This window comes from Hemicordylus capensis, chromosome 1 (assembly GCF_027244095.1).
Source record: "Hemicordylus capensis ecotype Gifberg chromosome 1, rHemCap1.1.pri, whole genome shotgun sequence".
Classification (NCBI taxonomy): domain Eukaryota; kingdom Metazoa; phylum Chordata; class Lepidosauria; order Squamata; family Cordylidae; genus Hemicordylus; species Hemicordylus capensis.
Genome location: NC_069657.1, coordinates 65,111,633 through 65,129,674, shown reverse-complemented (window position 1 = coordinate 65,129,674; position 18,042 = coordinate 65,111,633). Strand labels below are relative to the sequence as shown.

Sequence of the window (18,042 nt, the reverse complement as noted above, 5' to 3'; positions counted from 1 at the left end):
ACCTAAGACATATTCCTAAATTGCAAAGGGAGAAGATTTTTTAAAGAACCAAGCACGTGGAAAGAAATTGATAACTTACCTGCAACTGAAGTACAGAACTGGAAGGAAGCAGCTAAAGAAGAAATTGGATCATTGTACAAAAATAACACACTCACAGAGCTACCTGAGGGAAGAAAGACCATGGGATACAAGTGGATTTTTAAAATTAAGCAAAATACAGAAGGCGATGGTGGCAAAGGGATTCTTGCATATATATGGGGAAGATTATGATAAGACATTTGCTCCTGTGTAAAACACACCTCATTAAGGACACTCATAAGCAGTGTTGTGTCTAATTTCCCCCATTAATGTTTGAAATGAGTTGTTCTGGGTAGCAGTATCAAGACAGTGTGAGCACACATGCAGTCAGAGTGGAACCTTCATGATTAGACCTGAGTGGGACCTAAAATGAACTGAGTGGACATCAAAAAGAAGTGTGAGCACATGCCTCAGAAGGAACACTGCTCCTAAGCATTGCAGCAGCAAAGAACATGCTAGTGGATCACATAGACATGAAAACATCTTCATGGAGACAACAAAGAAGCTATTTATATGGAGCAGGCTCCAGGTTTTGTGGAACCTGGTAAAGAAAAACTTGTTTATAAGCTGCAGAAAAGTATTTATGGACTAAAGCAGGCTGCAAGAGCCTGGAATGTCAAATTAAACCAATTACTAGTCAGTGAGGGATTTATCCAAGGAAAGGCTGACCCTTGCCTGTACTCGAGGCTCAAAGGCAACCGAAGAACCTATATACTTTCTTTCATTGATGATCTGATAATTTGTTATGGAAATAGAGATACAGCCTTGAAATAATAAAGCAGCTGAATAGTGAGATAGAAGTAAAAGAACATGGGCCTATTTCACACTATCTTGGGATACACATACACATAGAGAAAGATAATAGGATGGAAGCTGTTTGTTTAGCCAAAAACAGACAATAAATGATTTACTAGAGTATTTGGAATCTACAGAGGCCAAATAAACAAGTATGGAAACAGGTTACCTAAAACAGAAGGAGAGTGATCTTCTGCCAGACAACCGTAAGTATGGGGCAGTGATTGTAAAACTTTATATGTAGCTATGATAGCAAGACCGGATATAGCTGTATCTGTGGGAATCTTGAGTAGGAAAGTAATCACACCCAGCGAAGATGGCTGGACTGTGGTAAGACTAGGCAGCTACGTAAAAGGGACAATCCATCTAAAATTAATGTTGTCCACTCTGCTAGTAGTGGACCCAAGTCAGTAGGTTATATGGATGCAGACTGGGCTGAGGATCAAATAGACTGGAAGTCAACCAGTGGTTATGTATTCTTTTATGGTGGTGGACCAGTCAGTTGGCGTAGCTGTAAGCAATCTATAGTTGCTCTCTCATCTACCGAGGCAGAATATGTATCTGCCACTCAAGCATGGCAAGAGGTGGTGTGGCTGCACCAGCTATGTTGTCAGATTTCAACATAGATGAACCAAATCCCACTGAGATGTCTGAGGATAATCAATGCTGCACCCAGATCAGACAAATAGAGAAAATTAAATTTAGAACTAAACACATTGAAACAAAATATCATTATGCACAAGATGCACAAGAAAAAGAACTTGTAAAATTGTTTTGTCTAAGTGAACAAATAGTAGCAGATGTGCTAACTAAGCCATTGCCCAGGGATCGTTTCAAAACCTTGAGAGAGAGGTTGGGACTTAAAGACTGCGGCATGAGCCGATGAGATGGAGTGTTGGATCTAGGACCCTGGCAGCATTAGTTCTCATTTGCAATGTCTCATAGTGATCACAGGGAGATAGTTAGGATCATGGATAAAAGTGCTGGACTCCCCCCTTTTTTGTTCTTTCCATGTTAGTCTCCATTTTGTCTCTCCAGAGATGGCTGTTTGTTTTGGTCTCTCTCCCCTTTCAGTCTTAAGCTCCGCTTTCCTATCCTTTTATAACTTCTAAATAAATCCTCGTTGTTCTTCAAATTTAAAGAACTCTCTGCAGACTTCTTGCTTGGCCGAATCCTTCCCAAACTGGTTTTGCTCTGCTAATAGGAGTTGAACTGCCATTCTTTTCCTCCATGTGCCACCTAAAAATATGTCCCCGACGGCACTTCTGGGAGAAGGAGAGATCAGTTAACCACCACCCCAACGCAATAAACACTGCGGAGTGCTGTGAAGTGAGGATGCTTTCACAGTTTGTAAGTCAGTGACTGACATCTCACTATGGCAGAATGGAGTAGCAGAATACACTGTTATAGTGACAGTAGCTTCTTTTGTGGAATGAGAGCAAGTTTGTTCTACTATAATATATAGGAACATAGGATGCTGCATTATCCTGAGTCAGACTTTTGGTCCATCTAGCTCAGAATTGCTTACACAGGCTGGCAGTGGCTTCTCCAAGGTTGCAAACAGGAGTCTCTCCTGCCTGGGAGATGCCACGGAGGGAACTTGTAACCTTCTGCATACAAGTATGCAGGTGCTCTTCCCAGAGTGGCCGTATCCCCTAAGGGAAATATCTGACATGCTCACACATGTAGTCTCCTATTCAAATGCAAACCAGGCACCTGCTTAGCAAAGGGGACAATTCATGCTTATACCACAAGACCAGCTTTCAGTAGCAGAGCACATACTTTGCATTTAGAATATTCCGGGTCCAATAATTGTATTATCTCCAGATAGGACTGGGAAATACATCTACCTGAAATTCTGGAGAGCTGATACCAGTCAGTGTAAACAATACTGAGTTAGATGGAGCAACTCAGTATAAGGCTACTTCATATGTGTGTCAGTTGCAGTCTGACTGAAACATCTTACCACCATAGCTTGGACACACAAGCATGCATAGGGACAGCAGACAGTGTGTGGACTAAAGCCTTTAGGATGATTCATAGAGCTCATCTACAACCATATCTTTTTTCTTTCTTAATCTGCCCATATGCTTTGTTCAGTGCTTCTGCACTTGGTGGGGATGACCATTTAGTGGCACAGAAACATCAGACTGCACTGCTGTACAGATTGTCTGGCTCCTATGAGACAATTACATCAATAGCAACTGTTGAGACATTGTGCTGGTGCAAAAGTTATATGCTTCCATTCTGAAATTATTTTCTGACACAGCAGGCCATAGGCTAAAACTTTAAGGCTGCACATTGCAAGCCTGTTATTTCTTGCACAGACACATGTTACAACCAGAAAAGACTTCAGCACAAATCTTATAAATAAAGTTACCAAATTTGTATTTTGCAGGGGTTTCCTAGATCATAAGTAGATATGATAAAGGATGCATGACTGTCATGAAATATAACAGCTCTAGATCTTGTTCTGCCCATGAAAGGACGGATTGCTTGAAGAGTCCCAGTTTACACATTACACTGGTTGTGGACCATTGCTGCTATAAGGCTGAATGACACTGTATTTATTGGAGATGTGCAGAACGTCCCGATTTCAGAACGTTCTGACTCGAACAGGCTGTTTCCAGTGTTCCAAGCTCGGAATGGAATTACCCCGTTCTGTGTGTTCCAAGCACCATTTTGGACTCCAAAATGGCACTCTTCTGGTCTCTGTGCATGTGCAGCAGCCATTTGTGTGGTGAGCACTACTAAACAGTCCAAAATGGCACTTGGGACGTTTCGAATGTTCTGAGCTAATTCCTTTGGAATGAAGGCCATTTGCGTTCGGTTCTGAGCTCACAACAAAACACAAATATTGTCCCGTGCACATCCCTAGTATGTATAGTTAGCTGCTTCTATTAATAAGTAGTCAAATGGTTTGGCCAAGTACAAATATGTAACCTTTATAATTGGTTATAATACAATATGGGCTCCTGTTCATACAGCTGATAACACCACAGACGTACTTGTGTAGTCCACACTATCTATGGCAGCTATCTCCTCCACGATTTATTTTATTTATACACACACACACACACCCCTTCCTAAAGAGCTTGAGGCAGTTTACATTAAACTCAAAAACACATAAACATTTTTTTAAAAACACCTTTAAAACCAGATTAAAACTCATTAAACTTAAAAAAAACTAGATATCATTAAAAGCCAGGCTAAAAAGATGGATCTTTAAGTTATATCCATTGTATAGGTATTTAACATATACATTGGATATACCGTGTACATTGGGCCTAAAGCTTAAGGATAGATACAATAGTGGTTTCCTGATGTGGGCAGAGATTTAATGCTGTTATTTAACTGCCTATAATTCTGCAACATTCAGAGGATCTGTGAACCATTGTGACAAAATGGAAATGGTGCTGAGTTTTATTTTTTTTAATCTGGAGAATGTAGATCCACATTTAAGAATACTCAGACATTTGAGTAAACTTAGGCAAATCATTATCTATCTTCTATCTATATATTTCTCTTAGGCATACTTGTCACTAATCCCATGTGTGGCAGCTCTAGCGAGAGTTTGTGAGCAGTTGCCTGGATAGTGAAGGGGAAGGGGGAGAAAATGGCATCAGAAGCTGGCTGGCTGGCCAGCAGGCAAAGATAATGGCAGTGGGTGGGCGGTCAAAGAAAATTACGACAAGCAGGTGAGAAGAAGATGGGGCGGGGGGAAGGAGATGGCCGGCGGGCAGGGAAGAAGATGGCCAAGGGGAGGAGAAGGCGAGGGGGGGCAGTGGGCAAAAACGCAGTGGCGGGATGGGTGGAGAAAGCAGCAGTGGTGAAGTAGAGGCGCAGATGCTCTGTGCCCAGCCTAGTTCAGTTCAGCTCAACTCAACTAGTTCATCTTTAATTTGTCATCTGTAAATCTTCCAGACCTAGAGTTCAGGTGAGCATGGTACTTACTGCCTGCTCTCTAAATGAACAACTACATCAAGGCTGTCCAACTGCAGTCCTTCAGTTGTTGTTGTTGGTTTATAGGCATTGTAGGCCAACAACAGCTGGAGGGCTGCAATTGGAAAGCCCCAAACTAAATGAATAAAAATATGTATATCTAAGAAATTCACTTAGAGGTGTGTGTGTGTGTGTGTGTGTGTGTGTGTGTTTGAGAGAGAGAGAGATGCCATGAGTGTTGTCATAGAAATTTACTGTAAAATCTGCAATTTCACAGCATAGGCATGCAAAGACTTTCATTTTTTAACCTGTGAGGGTAGCTGGGTTATTTCTAGAATAATGGCACATTATGTTATCTCATGGAATATACAAGCAAATGTGATGTGCATGGATAACAGCTGTAGACAAGGCTTACATGAAGATCGTGAAACTCAGATGCTGAGGTTGGAATGCATTTTTGTAAAACTAGGGTCCTGCTGTCTTCTTGATTGTTTTGATAGCAGTGGTATTTCTTCTAGAATCCAGACATTATGTGGTGGTGGTATTGTCATCTTCATCGTTATTGGGGTTTTGTGCTTTGACATGCCTGAAGTATCTTTTGAGGGGCTTACTATTTTTCATAAATTAAAAATGACTATTATGTTCATCCATGACATTATGTTCATCATGTTCATGTTCATCCATGACATTTTAGTTGCCATATGGACCATCTTGTTATGCTCTTCATATGGACCTTTTATTTATGTCTATGCAAAACTCTAATTCAAAACAAGCCATGGACTATGAATCGAGAATAATTAGTGCCCTGTTTCTCCTAAGAAAAATAGTGCACAAAGGTACAGTTTTTATACAATATAAAAAGTGTTGTGTTGCAACATACTAAATAATATCCTATTGCAAAAGGCACTGACAGAACGGAAATACATTGACTTACATCCTATTGCTGTGCAATCCTCAGGAATGTATTTCTGAGTTGCAAAGAGTGCTTCAGGGAGAGGGGAGATGGCAAAATTCAGTCCCCAACCACGTGACTACCCCTATTTTCAAAGAAGTGATGCTACTGCTACACTGGCCATCCTTTTACTGCATGGATGCAACATTATTTAGGATGTTGGCTCTTGAATGGAATACTCTTATGATCTGATATGAATGTGTATGCAATAGGGCATTGTGAGTTGTAGAAAGGTAGTAATTTTGTTCCTTGACTCTGAAATCTCCTACATTACTTTATGTAAATAGGGTGAGGAATAGCTAAAATTATTTTGGCCTGTAAGTTCCTTGGATTGAGAAAAAACCCAGAGGCAAGTATAATTGAGGCCTGTGTTTTTTTATGAGAGGGTGCATACAATGCTATGCTTGAGGCTCCTTTACATGCTATATACTGTCCTTGGAAACTGACTGAAAGAGAGTCAGATCACCAGTGGGAGATGGTGCTGCTAGGAGCAGCATTAAATACATCTGCTTTGTTCTAGCTATGGGCAGTAGCATACTGTACAGCATACAGTAGTTGAGATCTGGGAGAATAGGGGTGGAGAATGGATAACATGAAAAGCAATATAGAGGCAAACTTCCCTGAGGGATTAGATCTTCCATTCTGTGAAGATTCCTGAGGTCTGTGAAATTTGAAAGCTAAAGTCCAGTGCATGAATTATCCTTCCAGGAATGACTGCACTTTTATATGTATACGCATTTCCTCTTTGGGGAATATTTTGTTTTTGTCAGAACCCTCTGATTCATTTTCTGTATTCTCACTTTCTCTTCAGTGCATTTTTGTTATGGAAGGATGCACATGTATATATTATCTAGAACCTCATCTTCCTGTCTCTGAATTTGCTTAGGTATTTGTGTGTGTGTTTACACATATACAAAGATGTTCCACCAAATAGGAATTCAGCAGGTGGTCAGAGTGGCAGAGGCATAAATGGCCACATTTCAAAAGGCAGTGAATATCGGTCATAACATTCCTTTCCCCTGCCTTCTGGTATGTGCTAAAGTGGCATAGCTGGTAAAAACCAGTTTGTAATTATTGTACTAAACTCTCAGCAGCTTTTATTCAGTTTCTTTATTCATAGCTTTGTTCCGTACACAAAGATTGATTATGGATGGTAGGACTTATTTTAAATATATATTCCTCATTTCCCCCCAAAAATATTTCACATATCTGTCTGGTCCAACTGGTTAAGACCAATTGAATTCCAATTAGTCTTACTTGCAAAGGCATAATTCCACAGATGCTAAGTAATTAATTCTGATTTTTATTGGAGTCCAGAATTGGAAAACAAATCTGGATAAACCTTCTTTCATTCCTAATAAAGTAGTCATATATGGCTTCAGTTTTGTCATGCTATTTGTAGTCGCTGACATCCTGACTAATGCAGTGTGGACGCTAGGAAGATGCTTTCCCACTACTGCTAAAGGGGAAACAAATTTCTGTGATCTGCTCTGCTTCCAGAAGTGCCTTGTCCCACCCATAAATATGACCCTGAGGTTATGTGATTCACCCTCAGGGACATATTTTTGGGTGGCACAGGGCACCAAGAGGCAGAGCAGATCATTGAAGTACTCTCCTGATGCTGCACAACTAAGAAAGCTTTCTCTAGCACCAATGTGTCACCTTGGCACACTACATTAGCCAGAATGTCAGCCAATATGATTAATCCTATTGAAACTTTGTTTTTGATAACTTATACAATGTTGGTTTTCCATTTTTCTCCCAGTATATAATTGGTTCTTTAGGATGATTTTACTAGAAAAACATTTTAGTTATGTGTTTAGATAATTAGGCTGCAGTTCTAAGTAACTTACTAGACTAGAGAGTAACAGAGTGATATTTACTTCAAAGTATGTTATACTTTGTTGTATTGTTAATATGTAACATTTTGCACAAGACTGGTCCTATTGACTATTCAATTTATAACCAAACTTTTATTGGACTAATCTGAATGGGAATTTGGATTAAGTATTGTGAGCCCTTTCAAACTGAAGATGCTATACTGATTATCTTGGAAATCTCCAAATCATGCTTTAGGTGAAAAAATTCACCAAGATAGTCCTGAGTACATAACAGAAATAACTGTTTGCCTTGGGGGGAAAGCAAGGATTGTTCCTTCTCATGTTTCTGTAGTGTTTGTGTCTCTAACTGAGAAAGGGAGACAGCTAGAGGAAAGATTTTATATCTAAATGCATTTTATGCATATGCATACATTGATAGGTTTTAGAAAAAAACTAAAAAGATATCTTTATCAAGACAATAGATAGGGAAACAGACTGATTTAGAACTTGCACTTTTGGTGTGAATTGTTCCTGCTTCTCTATCTCCGGGTTCTGTTTTTCAGAATTGCCTGAGGCTACAGTATAGCACCTCAGATCCCCAAGGCCCATTGCCTGGCTCCTAATAGCCACTCTCCATCTGTGTCACATGAACAGTTGATGAGATAGCTCCAGTGTCTGTATTTTGGAGAGCACGTCCACCCAGGTTAAAATGCTGGGGTTGCCAAGGAGCAGTCAGAAGCCATTAGTGTTTGTGAGAATTTGCCTTGCAGCAGTTCTTTGGCTTAGTGGAAAGTGTGTGTGTGTTTTGTGCTCGCACATACATGTGTAGAGTGGTATGTGTACTTTATGCTTGCAAATACATGTGTAGAATGGTGGGCCACTATGTAATAGCCCTTCCAAAATAATATTTCTCCAAAGTAGTTGAGTTGTGATAAGCTGTGTGGGTTGGTGTCTTCCCCTCCCCACACTTTGATCACTCTCCACTCCTTCAATTCACCTTTTCTTTGCCACAAGTCAAAGAAAAAGAAAAAAAGCAACTTAGTGGTCTGACTCAGATTCTTGGGCAGATGGAAGGAAGATTCTCAGCCTTGGGGCAGGGTGGTTGCAATGAAGTGGCCTGTCATTCTGTAAATAGTGAGGACCATCTCTGCTATGTGATGGAGGGTATCACATTGCAGTGAAAATGAAAATGCCAATAAAATTAATCGTCTAGCTTTTTGCTCTGGCTTTTCTGTTTCTCTAGTTAGAGAAGGTTGAGTGGTGGGTGTCTCCCTCCCCCCATTTTTACTTTTTTGAAGAGGCACCAAAGAAAAGGTGTGTGGGCAACACAGAGTTAGGAGAAATAGAAATTAAAGTTTTGAGGTAGTCTCTATGTAGCAGTAATGTGTTTGTTTTAGTAGCAATAAAGATCTAGAAGAGGCTATAGGAATTAGTTCATGGGTCTATAGCATTCCTCAGGAAGCTTTGGAGCGCCTATCTCAGGCTACATTGAGCACAGAGTTTATTGTTTTAGGCTTTCTTGGACAAGGTTTTTACTTAGCATGGGATTTATGGCATTTACTGCTAATGAATGTCTATTCTTAAATTACAAAAACCACCGTCTCAATGCAATTCCCAGATGTCCTTCCAGGACCTCGGCTTCTTAAACACCAGCAGGGAGCATAAACTCTCCACTTCTCTGTTTTCCTCTTTCGTGTGGCTCCGGGCTAATGATGTGTAAGGAAAACACAGCAATCTATAAAGTCTCAGTGCTGTCCCAGTATTCTTCATTTATTTTGCATTTGATTATGCCACAAGTCGGATCTTGTTTCTTTCCTTTTTTTAAAGTTATTAGTTCAAATATTAATGTAGGAATATGGCATATATTGCAGCTCTTGATTGATGCCTTCCCAAAAACAGGAAGACGTGCTCGTATGAATTTTAAGAAAGTAGGGGTCCTGCAATGCCTTGCCAGAAGAGTTTTTCAGATACATAATTTAGATGCCCTCCAGGCAGGCTTTCAAGGCATTTTTGCTGGAGGGCAAGAAAAAATAACTATGACTGTTAAAAGTAAATGATTTTTGCTAATGCACAATTAATGCCAGGGAAAAGCACTGAAGAGAAAGATGTTGATGGAAAGTTTTGATTAAGCGAGCATCCTACCTTGATGTGCATCTCTTTTTAAAGAAGGGAGATAATGATCACTGATGCAGACACAAAAGTTTTCATGTCTTGCAAATATTGTGTTCAGGGTCATATAAGGCAGGTGTGTGTGTGTGTGTGTGTGTAGGGAGATGATAATGATAGGGAGGGGTTCAGCTGACAGTGTGTTATGTGCACTGAACAGTAACACATTTACTGTCACCTATGCAGAGGGCCCAGAATATATAGACCACAGAACATTTAACTTGATTACCTACACCATGTATTCAGCATGGTTGCAGGGGATGCATTTACAGTAAATAGGTTTTCTTGTGGAAGATTTTTCCACATTGCATCCCATAATTGATAAAGAGGTATTGCACTATGTCAAGCACACAATTATAATTGAATTAATGATTTGTGTATATGTGAGGTACAAAATTAGTATTTGGACATGCATGCTTTATAATTTTTATATATCTTTATCAGCAAACATATTTAATGAGAAACTGAGCACGCTTGTGAGTTTTTAGGTTTTTGGTTTGGTTTTGTTTTTTAAAAAGAATAATGCTTTATTGGTATTCCAAAACTTAACTTGATGATTCTGGTTGGTTTATAGTTTCTCTCTTTCTCTCTTTTCTTCTTCTTCTTTGTAGGAGATGGTTTAGATAACAGTGTAGCCTCTCCTGGCACAGGAGATGATGATGACCCAGACAAGGATAAAAAGCGTCAGAAGAAAAGAGGAATTTTCCCCAAAGTAGCAACAAATATCATGAGAGCGTGGCTCTTCCAACATCTCACAGTAAGTGAAGACAAGGGCTTGTTCACCAGTCTCATTATATCCAGTGTTCCTTTGGAAACAATCTTGTCCATTTACTATGGTAGGATAATGTTTTGAATGGTTAGGAGTTGGTTCTTTGTGCTAGAGATGATTTTGGAATCATTATCTGTTACAGGTCTTGAAGATAAGCACAGTCTAGTGCAAAATGGGGTTCAACCTGAGGAGTGACATTTCACTGTGTTGTCTAGTAATGCAAGCATGTAAAAATGGTTTGTGGCAAGAGATCATATGTGCACACATGCCCATAGAAAGGTATTCAGTTGTCATTATAGGATGACTAGCAAGCTTGAATTACTTTCCAGGGTTTATCCAATAACCTTCTGCTCATCCAAGTGGCCAAGCGGAGTGGCTGATCTTGGTCAGTTGGGTCAGTGTGAGACTCAGACTTTCCTGAAATTAGAGTATGTAAATGGCCCCAACATCAGGGCTTCTGAATAGTGGAGCTATGTTGGTTTGGAATACAAAATGTGGTAGCATGTGAATCCCAGCATAATTGCAAAATGTAAGTTAAGCCAGAGAATTCACAAATTTTCCCTATGCTTGTGTGTGTATAGGTTTTCTAATTCCTCACTTCTATAGGAGATTAAAGCACCTATTTAAGTTGCTCTTCAAGTCCATTATCTTAAAAGCTAGCCATATTCACTTCTGGGGGAAAGAGATTAAATATGTGAAAAAGCAACACTTTCAGTAACAATCTATCTTTATCCTCCTGTTTGCAATTGGTTTTATGTGTTGGTGTTCTGTTGACTATTACAGTTTTACTTAGGCATCAAAATACATTTTTGCAAAAGAAGTAGTTCTCTTTATTTCATGTGGAAAATGTGGTAAAATTATCAGTTCACTTTTCCTCCTGTTTTGTTTGGCCTAATGCTTAAAAGGATAGCTTGCTTAACTGCCACACATAGGCTTATTTATGGTTGTTAAAGTCATACATTTCTGTGGTGGTAGACATTAGTTACAGTGTCATGGTTCCTGAACTGGGTACCTCTTTTATTTATGGTGGTGACTATTGAGCAGCTCTGCTGGTAGAAGAACTAACGGGGTGGGGGTAGCAATAGATCCACAATTCTAAACCATCATTTTGATGTAAGGGCATTATTAGCAAACTAAGGTGCATTGATCTGGCCTGTAGGGTCAGGATTAACCAGAATAGCCAGTGCCTCTGCTGGAGAGGTGGTTATTTTTGCCTTCCAGCTATGGCCATTTCAAAGGTCAGGTGCCCTGTAGTACCCACTTGGCTCAGAGGAATTAGACAGAACATGAGTCTTTGGGCTGATTACTTAACCAAAGACAAAATAATGAGTCCTAAGCAAATACTGACTAATTGAAAGGGCTGTAAATCCATTACATATTGGTCAGGGATAATCAGGAGTATTTAATCACTTTTATCTATTCAGGAGCACTGAAGCTGCAACAGCAAAGCCCTGAACCTTGCCATGTGCTTATTATTCTCATCATTATCAAAATTACTTCACAGCTGTTCTTTGCTACATCACCTCAGCTGGAGATTTACTAACCTGTAAAAAATTTTTAATTTGGAAGTTGAGTGAGTGTGAGGGGGATAATTTTTGCATTTTTAACTGAGGGAAGTGGTTAGAGGAGCAGCACAATGAAACTGAAAAAAGTGGGGCCACAAATAATTTAGTTATTTTGCACAAGCTTGCATGTTCATTTTTCTCACTAAGTTACCCACACCTCCATGGATTTTTGCCACTGGTGTGTGTGTGTGTGTGTGTGTGTGTGTGTGTGTGTGTGTGTGTGTGTGTGAAGCATTGAATGTATGCTTGCCAAAGGAATCACTTGTATCTCACATAATGTGAAAAACATCTTGAGAGTTTTTAGCCTTCTTGAAAGTTCACCCTAAATGAATTAAGGAAATTCAGTAACTTTGAGGATGGTCCTTACATGAATGTTAAAAAAAGTTATTTACCTTATAAGTTTGCAGGTGTTGAAAGATTTACTGTGCTATAATTCTCAGACCGGATAACTGATAATGGAGACCTCTGACTAGTGCAATGAAAATTCAAAAAGATTTCTGCCATAAACACATGCAGAAGAGGACTCTTTCTCTTAAATAGTCCTTCATTGTTTCTTCTTCTCAAATTAAGTTGTTCTTACAAAATATAACCTTGGTCCAACTACAGAGCGAAACTATAATGTATAAATTATTGTTTCAAGTATTTAAAAAAAAAATCCTACCATTTAAAGGCTATTCCTTCACCACTGCTCTAACCTTATTCCAAATAGGTTTGTCCACCCTTTTGTGCTCTGTGACCTGGTCTTGTATTACAATAATCCCACAATGTACCCTTTTTTCCTCTTTCTTTTTAAAAAGAAACTAATTGAATTATCTCATTATTTTAATTTGTTAAGCAAATGTATTTTACATCTCAGGATGTGTTCTTAAAGAAGGGGCTACTAAGGCTTTGCCCCTTGAATGGCCTATTGGTGCATTTTGACATTCATGCATTCTCATTAATGAAAGGAACATAAAAGAACTCTGGTTGTATTTTTTTTTTCCAAACACCCAACCAGCATGGAGCAACTTTTCCATAAGCCACAGGGGTCTCTCTACATATGTTCTCAACTGCAAGCTATTGTCACCTATTCTGAATACCTCAGAAGGACAAATAAAATACTAAAGGCCAACTGTAGCAATTGTTAGTTGTTAGTCTCAATATGACAAAAATCATTAACCTCTGCTTTGCCTGGGAGGCAAGACACTTCTTATTTAAGCTTTAACTAAGTGAAGAAATTTCTATACAATGTGAAATGTATGAGTAAAGCTATCAACTTCCAATTAATATTGTTTATGTATTTATTAAAATGTGTAATACAAGGTATTTTAGGAAAAAAACCTATTTCATTTAAGAACAATTTTGCCTCTATATATAGGTTTTAAGTGTCTTTTTGCTTAGATATAATTCTGTAAGAACGTATTTGCTTTACTGTCTCTTTCATAATTTTATTTATTTTCCATTATTTCTATTTTGGAACAGTTTTCACAATATTAGCAACAGGTTACATGTGAAGCTTTTGTTGATAGAAATCTCCAGTGCTTGCATGATATTTCTATCATGTTCTCATTCTGCAATTGGTGTCTGCCTTACATTTGGTATTACAATGGTACAGGGAGATGAAAGGATCTGAGGATGAATTGCTTGGAAATGTGCATGCTTTTTCTGGATAATATCCAGTTTTTGAGTGGGTAAAGGAAATCCTAACCTCGTAGTATAAGCTTTTCAGTAGTACATAAAGATTATGATATCAGAAAGGTAAACCTGACATTAAGGCTGTTGTTGTTTAACTTCAAAGATAGTTAAAGAAAAGGAACAGCAAGAAATCTGACCCATGCAGCCTTTGATAGCCTTGGAAAACTCCTTTTCCCTCCATGCCAAACAGCCCTTTAATACACTCAATTAGCCTCTCAGACATCTCTGCTTTCCTCCCTCAAGTGCTCCCCTATTTGCCCTGCAAAGAACATATTTGATCATGGAATGAAAACAGGAAGTGCTTGTGTACAAAGACACCTCTTGCTCACACTGGTTTCAAGCTAAAGGTTTTCTTATCATAGCAGCTACAGAGAAACTTACTGCATGGCATAGAAGCTCTTTGAAAATAGATGTACATAATCAGAACAGGCAGCAGTTGTAAAGGAAGGAACGATGACATTCCATCGGTTTTTACCTTTAGTCATTCAACCTTTCCTGCAGCAGAGACAACAGAGAGAAGTACATTTCATTTCATTCAATCTGCTTCCTTTTAAATTGTGATATATAGATATACAGTATTTACACATGCATGCACACAAAAATTAATGTCTTTTAATGTCAAATGTTTATTAATTTTTGCAAAATATGAATTAAATTCCTTAGATACCACTCATCCTCCCCTTGTAAAATTATTTAAATACCTGCCACATGGTTAATGAAAACTTGCATTATTTGGACTAATTAAAAAAAGGACCACTTTCATTATTTATTTATTTATTCATTCATTAATTCATTCATTTATACATTTTATATTCGAGGAGACCAGAGCGGTGTACTACATACTTAGGTTTCTCCTATGCAAACTAACACTATGAATTTGTCCCAATAATGAGTGGTTAATTACCATTTGAACTGCTAGGATTTCTGTCCATATTTAACTGCATGCTGGATTGCAATCTGAAGTTCTTACCACATGTGATACAAAACTAGTGTCACACATTGTGAGATATGCACAGTATAACTTGCTATAATTTAGTTATGATAGTCAGAGGAATTTCTCTAGTCTGTACTACCTGAAGGCTTTGCTGCTACATACTAACACTTGATTCTAAATTGTCTTAGGCAAAACCAAAGAGGGAGGGATGCAATTTAAGATAACTACCATCATGTATATATGATTTGGTTCTCTAAATTCCTTTTCAAGTCAAACTCCTATCAGCAGTTGTGGGTGTGATGATCAGTCTGCCTCTTCTCTTTTTGAAATGTAACCCATAGGTACCTCTGCCTTCCCACTTAAGTGTTTAACATAATAATGCTTGGGTTGAGAAAAAACACTGGCTGGCATCCTAGCAAAGCATGAGTGCTACATGAGAAGCACTCAGAATGGGTTTGACTAACACAGTATTGGCACTAATGGGAGGGCAAATTTCAACAACCTCTCTTTCCCCTGGAAGCCCTCTTCGCCACCTGAAAATATATCCCTGAGGGCTGTGCAGCCGGCAAGCACATATTTTGGGGTGACACAGAGCACTTCAGGGGGAAGTAGAAGTCATTGAAATTTGCCCCCATGAGGCACTCAGACTTCATTAGTCAGGATTTCTTTAGGGAAGCAAAATACAAAACAGATTGTGAGGAGCTCCAAAAGGATCTCTTCAAACTGGGTGAGTGGGTGACAAAATGGCAAATGCAGTTCAGTGTTGGCAAGTGTAAAGTGATGCACATTGGGATGAAAAACCTCAACTTCAAGTATATGCTGATGGGATCTGAGTTGTCTATTACTGACCAGGAAAGGGATCTTGGGGTCATGGTGGAGAGCTCATTGAAAGTGTCAGCTTAATGTGTGGTAGCTGTGAAAAAAGGCCAATTCCATTCTAGGGATCATTAGGAAGGGGATTGAAAATAAAACGGCTAATATTATACTGCCCTTATACAAAATTATGGTGCGGCCACACCTGGAGTACTGCGTATAGTTCTGGTCACCACATTTAAAAAAGGACATTGTAGAACTGGAATAGGTGCAGAAGAAGGCAACCAAGATGATCAGGGGCCTAGAGCACCTTCCTTATGAGGCTAGGTTACAACACCTGGGGCTTTTTAGTTTAGAAAAAAGTCGACTGGAGGGAGACATGATAGAAGTCTATAAAATCATGCATGGTGTATGATGAAGTGGATAGTGAGAAATTTCTCTCTCACACAAATAACACTAGAACCAGCATATTGGTATCCAAGAAATTTAGGACCAACAAATGGAAGTATTTTTTCACACAATGCCAAATAAACTTGAGGAATTCTCTGCCACAAGATGTGGTGTTGGCTACTAGTTTGGATAGATTTAAGAGGAGTTTGGATAACTTCATGGAGGAGAGGTCTATCAATGGCTACTAGTCTGAGGGCAATAGGCCACCTGGAGGATGCCTCTGAATACCTGTTGCAAGAGAGTACCAGCAGGAGAGAGGGCATGCCCTCATTTTCTGCCTGTAGGCTTCCAATGGCATCTGGTGAAACTTGGGCCTGATCCAGCAGGTTTGTTCTTATGTTCTTAGGATGTCAGCTTGTGCATTGAGTTGTGGAAGGGGCTTGTTGTGGGTACAACCCAAAGAGAGGAAGCAGAGTGGCTCATTTAGACTTCCTGCTCATGTCTGACCTGTGTATTTGTGCTTGTCTCAGGCTGGCTGAGCTAATATCGAAATCTCTAGGCAGTTTACAGCCTTGTTTTTAATTCAGTAGTCTGTTATTTGAATGGGTGATTTAAGAGATGGGAAGATCAGTTTGTACTTCTACTTTTGTGATGGAGGGAGTCATGTCTTGACAGCATACTTAACCATTTTGGGTGGTGGGGGGTTATGACTGAGAGTAAGGCGGTGCAACCTTCCTTTATTTTTGTGGACAAGAAACCTAATTTTGGCTTCTCAATACTAGCAAGCAAGATGTTGCTTGCTTTCTTTTGCTTGGCTTTCCAGGTTAGTTTAGGATCAATCAATGAATTTCTTAACTTAAATCTGCCTGGATGTCATACTGTTAAGTATCCTTTCTTCTGACTCACAAACCTGGAAGGTGTTCTAATTATTGACAATACAAACACTGTGATTCCTTAGTGGTGAGAGAATCTCTGGCCATATGCAGAGTATACTACTTAACATTTCCAAAACTGAGTCATGGTACTGAAATTTAAAAAGTTCTAATGCTAGACTTTGCTGGGCATTGACTCAAATTAAATAATCTCCTTTGTCCATGTGGCTACAATAATTGGTGCTTTCAATTTTTAGTCAATAAGTGGCTTGGTATTTGAAACATTGAATATTGGTCAGTTTGGGAGTTTGTTTGGTGGGGGGAACAACCTGTTCATAACTGGAAGAAAGTGGTGTTTGCTATATTTTATAAGCTTTGCTGTATTTGTTGATTTGTGTGTTTGACCACGAATGTTGTTCATTCAAAAGTGCTGGGGGTGAGTCTTGCCCAAATTCACATGGAACAGAAGTAATTGCGTCCCTAGTAGGATGTGAGCATTACAATTGTTTGGCTTTTTAAAATTTTATTTTAAAGATGGCACAACTCTGTTCAATCAAAGCTAAGGATAGGCCATACTTCTCTTAAATGGAGGGGAATGTTTGAAGGCCAGTTCTGTCAGAACCTTTTGCACTCCCATTGGTTTCTTCAACATTAAAGGTGAGTGCTGGTTCTCACCTTTAAAACCAGGGCTTAGCGCCTGTTTACCTTCAGGATCGCCTCTCCTGGCCAGTCCTGTCCCATCCTGTGAGATCTTCTCAAGTTGCCCTTCTTTCGGTCTCTGGTCTCAGAAGTCCATAGTACTTGGGACCTTAGAAGGGCTTTCTCTGTTGCTGCTGCCCTACTTTGGAACTCTCTTCTCCCCCAGATTCAGTCTGCCTCCTCCCTTTCAGCCTTTAAAAACTCATTGAAGACATTTCTTTTCCACCAGGCGTTTGCCCTTTAATTTTTAAAAAAAAAATATCAGATGCAGTTCTTGTTTTGTAATTTAAATTGATGTACAGTTTAAAAAGAAACATAAGATAGATATCAGCATCAACTTGTGCTAGGGCTGGAAATAAAGAGAGATAAGTTTCACCTAAATAAAGCTACATATATTGGTGCAAACCCTGACTGATCAAACCTCTGCAGAAAGTTCTCTTAGACTTGGGTTATATGGCTGGATTCCTTTAATTATATTCCTGTAATTAGTCCACTAGACCTGTAATTGCAAAGTTCTTTATCCGAGGCAGGGGTGGATAGGAGAGAACTATCACCAGCTGTGTTGCCTGGGGA

At 39.2% G+C, this 18,042-nt stretch overlaps 1 protein-coding gene across 12 annotated transcripts in view; it reads left to right on the top strand.

The window, feature by feature from the left end:
* MEIS2 (Meis homeobox 2) overlaps nt 1-18,042 on the top strand; it is a 360,641-nt gene that overhangs the window by 92,309 nt on the left and 250,290 nt on the right. For all 12 annotated transcript variants that reach the window (XM_053285506.1, XM_053285433.1, XM_053285587.1 and 9 more), the window contains one exon: nt 10,365-10,510. In XM_053285506.1, coding sequence (XP_053141481.1) covers nt 10,365-10,510 — 146 coding nt within the window. The remainder of the gene's footprint in view (nt 1-10,364; nt 10,511-18,042) is intronic.